Below are 7,500 nucleotides of genomic sequence, written 5' to 3'. Positions count from 1 at the left end.
TGTGTGTGTGTGTGTGTGTGTGTGTGTGTATTGTTGTTATATTTGGTTATAGATCTGTGTGTGTGTGTTTGTGTGTGTGTCTCTACATACAAATGCATTTACACACACACACACACACACACACACACACACACACACACACACACACAAAGGTTCGTCTTTTTTCAATATTTTGGTTGTTTCGAGTGTGGATGGTTCTCTCTCTCTCTCTCTCTCTCTCTCTCTCTCTCTCTCTCTCTCTCTCTCAACATTTCCTTATATTATTACTGCTGTCCAATTGTTTTTTTCTTTGTCTCTTCCTCCTCCTCCTCCTCCTCCTCCTCCTTCAGCAGCAGGTGGTCGTAGCAAGAATGAATGAAAAGTCGTATATGGATAAACAGACACACGCATGAACGCCAAACTGGGAGAGGCGTGGGTGAGAGAGAGAGAGAGAGAGAGAGAGAGAGAGAGAGAGAGAGAGAGAGAGAGAGAGAGAGAGAGAGAGAGAGAGATGGCTGTTATCTTTTCATTGATACTAAATAATTATCACTATTTTGTCTATTTTTATATTTTTGTTGTGCGTGTTCGTCTCATGTTTATGAATTTTGATCTTCGTTTTTTTTTTTTTAATCGTTCACTCTAATTCACTCGCTCACTCATTCGTTTCCTCACGAAGCCAGTCACTCATTATCTTCCTCCCAATCACAGTTCACCCAAATCTCTTCCAATCACTCACTCACTCTCTCACACACACACACTCACCCCCAGTCACTCACTCCCTCGCATATTCACCCACACACTCTCCCCTCCCATTCACCCCTCTCACTCTCTCCCAAACAGGTGGAACTGAAAACCAAAGTAAGCGTGGCAACATTATGCTTCTGTGGCGGCTCCGTGCACCCCCACCACACCACCACAACCACCACCACCACGACCACCACCACAACGCTGCACCACAGACACCACCCCCGCCCCTGCCACCTCAGCGCTGACCACACCCCCACACCACCACCCCCGCCACCACAGCAGCAGGGGAAGATGTCGTCCGGGCCCCACGCCTCGAGAATCGCTAGGAAGTACAGGAGGTCACGGCTGAAGAGGGTCAAGAGGCAGGAGTTTAAAAAGTTGAGGGACATGGTGCCCGCCCTGCAGGAGAAGCCGGTTGTCACTAAGGTAAGGACGGCTGTGTGTGTGTGTGTGTAGAGAGAGAGAGAGAGAGAGAGAGAGAGAGAGAGAGAGAGAGAGAGAGAGAGAGAGCAAACTGGTTAAATCTTAGTAAGTTAAATCAATAAAATAAATAATTGTAGGATTGTTTTTTTTATCAATTATATATGTATGTATGTGTGTCTTTTTTTCTGGTGTTAATTATTTTTTTCTTTTTTAAGCACTGTGTGTGTGTGTGTGTGTGTGTGTGTGTGTGTGTGTGAGAGAGAGAGAGAGAGGGAGAGAGACTTCAAGCATTGTGTGTGTGTGTGTGTGTGTGTGTGTCTATCTTTTGAATCTCTCTCTCTCTCTCTCTCTCTCTCTCTCTCTCTCTCTCTCTCTCTCTCTCTCTCTCTCTCTCTCTCTCTCTCTCTCTCTCTCTCTCTCTCTCCATACCTTCCCCTGCTACCTATCTTTCATCTCCATCCCTCTTCCTTTTCCTTCCCTCCCCTTCCCTTCTCTCCCCTCCACTTCCCTCCACCCTTTCCCCCTGACCACCCTCTCCCTCTCTCTGGCCCAACAGGTGGAGGTGATCGAGGAGGCAATTAAGTACATAGATGAGCTCCACACGGCACTCATCGAACGCTTCAGGACGCGGGGCCTTCCCTCCACCCTACGAGGTAATGTGTGCTCCACCTCACCCTTCCACCTTCCTTCTTCCACCTTATTTTTTTTTTTCGATTTTTTTTTTTTTTTTTTTTACCTAGGTTCTTCCACTTTTCCTCTTCCACCTGATTTATTCCATCTTATCTGTCATTTTTTTCATTGTCTTTGTTGTTTATTTTTTTTTATATTTTCACTATTTTTGTCTTTTCACTTTTTTTTCGTTTTCTTTTTTTTCATCATTTTTTTTTGTTTCACCTTTGTTTCATCTTTTGTTTCATCATTTTTGTTCCATTTTTCATCTTTTTTTTGGGGGTTTTATTTTGTATTTATGCCCTCTATTGTTCCATCATTTTAGCTCCACCTTACCTCTTCCACCTCAGCGTTCCATCTTGCGTGTTCCACATCATCTATTCTGTGCTGTGCCACTTTTTCACTATTTTTCTTCTTCTTCCACCTTACTTGTTATACTTTACCTGCTCCACCTTACCGCTCCACCTTGTCCATCCCATCTTTCCTGTTCCACCATTTTTCTCCCACCTGTATTTTTTTTTTCCTACTTATTCCACTTGTCACTCTACAGTCTACACACCTGTTAATCACTGTACACACCTGTCCAATCACTTCACCTACCAATAAACACACACACACACACACACACACACACACACACACACACACACACACACACACACACACACACACACACACACACACACACACCTGTCCAATCACTCCACACACCTGTCTAATTTACTCCACACTTTTTTTTCATCTTACTTAGACACACACATACATTTTTTATAAGCAATCGCCGTAACTCTGAAGTATAAATGAAAAAAAAAAAAAACGATCGCAAACAAACCCACCTTTAAATTTGAAATAAGTATAAACACCACAACAAACAGCATAGAGAGAATCCGATGCCACGTAAGAGGGATCCAGCACCACAAAGCAAGGGACAGAGGGGGTTAGGGGGTCCACGTGCCGCGTACCATACAGGGAACGGTGCAGATACTCCACCCACGGCGCCTCATACCTGCCCACCTGCCCGCACCTCCAACACCTGGCCACGGTAGGAGGAGATGGTGGTGGTGGTGGTGATGGAGAAACTGAGGAGAGGAAGGTGAATACGATAGGATAGAGCTGAGGAGAAGAAATTGGAAGATGAATAGAGAAAGGAGAATTAGAAATGCAGAGAGGAAAAGGAGGAGGAGGAGGAAGACAAATAGAGAAAAGAAGGAACAGGGACATAACGAAAGGAATACAAAGAGAATTTTTGGAGAGGAGGAAAAAGGAATGAGGAAGAGGGAGGGGGAAAGAATAGCAAAGAGGAAAGGAGGAAAAGGGAAAGAGAAAAGGGAGGAGGAAAGGGAAACGATTAAGGAGCTCAAGAAAAGGAAAAGGAGAAAGGAATAAGAAAACAGCGAAGAGGTGGAGGTGGAGGAGGAGAGGAAGAGGAAGAGGAAGATAAAGTAGGAAGGTGGTGGTGGAAGAGGAAGACCGCAACCAATAAAGTATCGCGCGCGCACACACACACACACACACACACACACACACACACACACACACACACCATCACCATCACCATCATCATCATCATCATTAGCACAAACTCCATCACTTTCACTACACATTATCTCTCACATTACCTTTTTTGTTTGTAGAGAGAGAGAGAGAGAGAGGGGGGGGGGCAACAACAACAACTGCTACTAAAATAAGATTAAGATGATAGATAGACGAGGATAAAGAGGGAAGAGGAAAGTAGAGGAAGAAGAAGAAGAGGAGGAGGAGGAGGAGGAGGAGACGTAATCCTTTCAGAAACCGGACCTGCGCACCTGCCTTACTGGTTCACGAGGAGAAGGAGGAGGAGGAGGAGGAGGAGGAGGAGGAGGCGTATGGTTCGTATCACTCAGACCAAGAGGAGGAGGAGGAGGAGGAGGGGGAGGAGGTGAAATTAGTGAGGGACATTGAGTGAGAGGGAATCTGTCTCTCTCTCTCTCTCTCTCTCTCTCTCTCTCTCTCTCTCTCTCTCTCTCTAAACATTGATAATTATTGGGCGGTGTTTGTATATTGTTTGTCTTACCTTTTATATATCCTCCTCCTCCTCCTCCTCCTCCTCCACCTCCTCCACCTCCACCTCCTCCACCTCCTCCTCTTACTCTTCGTCCTCCGCCTCTTCCTCCTCCATTTAGTCGTTCTCCTTTTTCCTCCGTCCTTCACATGTCCATCTCCTCCACATTCCTCCTCCTCCTCCTCCTCCTCCTCCTCCTCCTCCTCCTCGTGTTGTTTACAGTCCCGGCCTGCTGGTTTTCGTATCTATGTAAACTTCAGTTGTCCACCGCCAGATGGCCACCTTGGGGGAGAAGATGGGGGTGGAGGGATGGGAAGGAAGAAGGGGAGGGAAGGGAAGGTAGTGTAGGGGAGGATAGGTTAGGGAGTAAGGGGGAGGTATGTGAGAGATTGAGAAACAGGAGGAGGAGGAGGGGGAGGAGGAGGGGGAGGGGGAGGATGAGAGCAGGCTGTGTGTCGTCAGGAAGCGTCACACACACACACACACACACACACACACACACACACACACACCTATTCATTCCTTCATCATCACCTTTCATCACTCCCTCCTCTCTCTATCATCATCCAACTCATTATTTTTTTTTTCTTTTCTTTCCTCCTCCAATAACCTGTCTCCATTTATTGCCTCTAATCACTCTCCTTCACTATCATCATCATCATCATCATCATTACCACTTTTCTAATATCTTTTTCATTGATTTCTTCTCATCACCTCTCCTCATTATCAAGTCTCCTCTTTATTCCTCTCTTATTTCCTCTCCCTCTTATCCCATCTTCCTTCCTTCATTTTTTTTTCATATTTTTCCCTCAGTTACAAATACCATGAACTTTATTGTCCTTCTTTCATTCCATTTTTCACCATCATCAAATTATTCCTTCCTCTTCTGTTTCTTCCCTCTCCTCATAACCTTTCCTTCCTTCATTGGTTCATTCATTCATTCCCCTTCTTTTTCATTCATTCTTCCTTTCATTGCACTGTCATCTCTCCTTTCCTTCCCAATAACCACACCACACCGCACCACACACACCACCCACACACCACCACAAACACCCCAAAACCGCATAGCCATAGATGCACCCCAGCGACACCACAAGGGCACCACACACCACTAGAGGCGTCCCATTCAACACCACACACCCCAAAACTCTGGCAGTGTTACCATCTTGTTTCCAATTGACATCACACTCTGGTAACACCCCAAACACACCCCAAAACACCCCATCCCTTAGCTCACCCCCCAAAAAAGCACCCCACACATCTCCACCCCACCCAGACACTTCTTGGCACCCCAGACTTTTGGCACTCTCTCTCTCTCACCTCCTCACCCCTCCACATCCCCCCCACTTGACCCCTGCGTGACCTGGTCGGCTAAGGTCACTCCCCACACCCCCCCATGTCCCCCCCATTTGTAAACACGTCCACCATGCTACAACACAGACGCCCACTGGGGTGATGGGGGTGAGGGGTGAGGGGTGATGGGGGTGGTGGTGTGTTTACATGATGTTTATGAAGCTTATTTTTTAGGTTCTCTCTCTCTCTCTCTCTCTCTCTCTCTCTCTCTCTCTCTCTCTCTCTCTCTCTCTCTCTCTCTCTCTCTCTCTCTCTCTCTCTCTCTCTCTCTCTCTCTCTCTCTCTCTCTCTCTCTCTCTCTCTCTCTCTCTCTCTCTCTCTCGGAAGGAAGGAAGGAAGGAAGGGAGGAAGGAAGGAAGGTAACTGTCTGGAGGAGGAGGAGGAGGAGGAGGAGGAGGTGGTGGTGGTGGTGGTAGTGGTGGTGGTGGTGGAGAAAAAAGAAAAGAATAGAAGAAAGAGGAGTAGAAAAAAAGGAGCAGGAGGATAAGAAGAAGGAGAAGGAGACGGAGGAAAAAAGAGGAGGAGGAAGAGGAAAAAAGGAGCAAGAGGATAAGGAGGAAGAGGAAGAGGAGGAGGAAAAAAGAGGAGGAGGATGAGGAGGAGGACAGTAAACACACAGGAGGGGGTCTTGTGGGGAATTTGTGGGGGGGTCTAAGTGGTGGGTGGGGCAGAAGTTTACTGGTGACGGGGAGAGGGGAGGAGGCAGGGTGTTGGGGTGTAGGGGGGAGATTAGCTGACCAACTGTTTTTTGTTAGGATGACCATGTCTGTCCGTCTGTCTGTCTGTCTGTCTGTCTGTCTATTTTTTTTGTCTGTCTGTCTGTCTGTCTGTCTGTTATTTATTTTTGTCGTTTTTGTCTTTGCTTGATGTTCTCTACTGATCTGTCTGTCTGTCTGTCTGTCTGTCTGTCTGTCTGTCTGTCTATATATCCCTTCGTCTTCATTCCAGCTATCATTTCGACTGTCTGTCTGTCTGTCTGTCTATCGGTATCCCTGTGTCTGGTAAGGGCCCTGTCTTTCACCATTGCCCTGTCTGTCTGGCCGTCTGGTCCATCAGGTTGCGTGTCTAACAGCCTGAGGTGGTGGCATGGGTGGAGGGGGAGGCGGTGGGGGACGGTGAGGGGCGCTACATCCCTCCCCTTCCCCCTTCCTCCCCCTCACCCCCTAGGAGGCGCAGCTATACACTTGGTCCTTATGTGTGGGCGGAGTGACGAGGAGGAAGAGGAGGAGGAGGAGGAGGAGAAGGAAGAGGAGGAGGAGGAGGAAGACAGTGTTCTTCTATATGGCAACGAGGAGGAAAAGAAGTTGGAGGAGAAGAAGGGGAGGAAGATTAGGGGAGGGGAATAGGATGGGGAAGGAAGAAGAGCAGAGGACTATAGGGGGAGAGAGAGAGAGAGAGAGAGAGAGAGAGAGAGAGAGAGAGAGAGAGAGAGAGAGAGAGAGAGAGAGAGAGAGAAAGGAAGGAGGGGAGGAACAGAGAGAGGAAGAAGGATTAGAGGAGAGGGAAAAGGAAAGAGGACTATGTAGGGAACAAGAAGGCTAGTTAGGGAAGAAAAAGAAGAGGAGTGTGATAGGAGAGAGGAAGAGAAGAAGGGGGAATTGGGAGGAAGAGGAGGAGGAGGAGGACTAGCGATGAAGAGAGAGATTGTGGGAGGAAGGAGAGGGGGAATAAGAGGAGGAGGAAGAGGAGTAACAGGTGGGTCTGTCTGTTAGCACCTGTTGACTGTCATTATATTATTAGTGCACCTGTCACGAGAGGAGGAGGAGGAGGAGGAGGAGGAGGAGGAGGAGGAGGCGTGCTACTGAGAGGAAGGAAAGGAAGGAAATAAAGAGAAGAGGAAGGTAAAGACGTGATGAAATAAGGAGAGAGAGAGAGAGAGAGAGAGAGAGAGAGAGAGAGAGAGAGAGAGAGAGAGAGAGAGAGAGAGAGAGAGAGAGAAATTATTTTTATTTTTATTCCTTATGTCTTTGTCCTTCATTTTTGCCTCTATCGCCATATTGCTCCTCCTCCTCCTCCACCTCCTCCTCCTCCCCCCTTCCTCCTCCTCGTCCTCCTCCTCCTCCATTAACCTTCTGTCCTTGAGTGAAGAAAATTTCAGATACCACAACATATGGTGAAAATTTCCTCCTCCTCCTCTTCCCCTTCCTCTTCCTCCTCTTCCTCTTGTCCTTTCCTCCTCCTTTTCCTCCTCCTCCTCCTCCTCCTCCTCCTTTTCTCTTACTTTATGCTCTTCTGGGTTCCTATTACCTCTTGTTCTCCTCCTCCTCCTCCTCCTCCTCCTCCTCCTC

The 7,500-nt window shown here is 47.5% G+C and overlaps 1 protein-coding gene across 10 annotated transcripts in view; it reads left to right on the top strand.

The window, feature by feature from the left end:
* LOC135115384 (uncharacterized) overlaps positions 1–7,500 on the top strand; it is a 210,010-nt gene that overhangs the window by 189,530 nt on the left and 12,980 nt on the right. For all 10 annotated transcript variants that reach the window (XM_064032111.1, XM_064032108.1, XM_064032104.1 and 7 more), the window contains 2 exons: positions 820–1,152; positions 1,706–1,802. In XM_064032111.1, coding sequence (XP_063888181.1) covers positions 820–1,152; positions 1,706–1,802 — 430 coding nt within the window. The remainder of the gene's footprint in view (positions 1–819; positions 1,153–1,705; positions 1,803–7,500) is intronic.

This window comes from Scylla paramamosain, chromosome 29 (assembly GCF_035594125.1).
Source record: "Scylla paramamosain isolate STU-SP2022 chromosome 29, ASM3559412v1, whole genome shotgun sequence".
Lineage (NCBI taxonomy): Eukaryota > Metazoa > Arthropoda > Malacostraca > Decapoda > Portunidae > Scylla > Scylla paramamosain.
The sequence above is the reverse complement of the archived record's forward strand: the minus strand, read 5'-3'. Positions and strand labels throughout refer to the sequence as shown.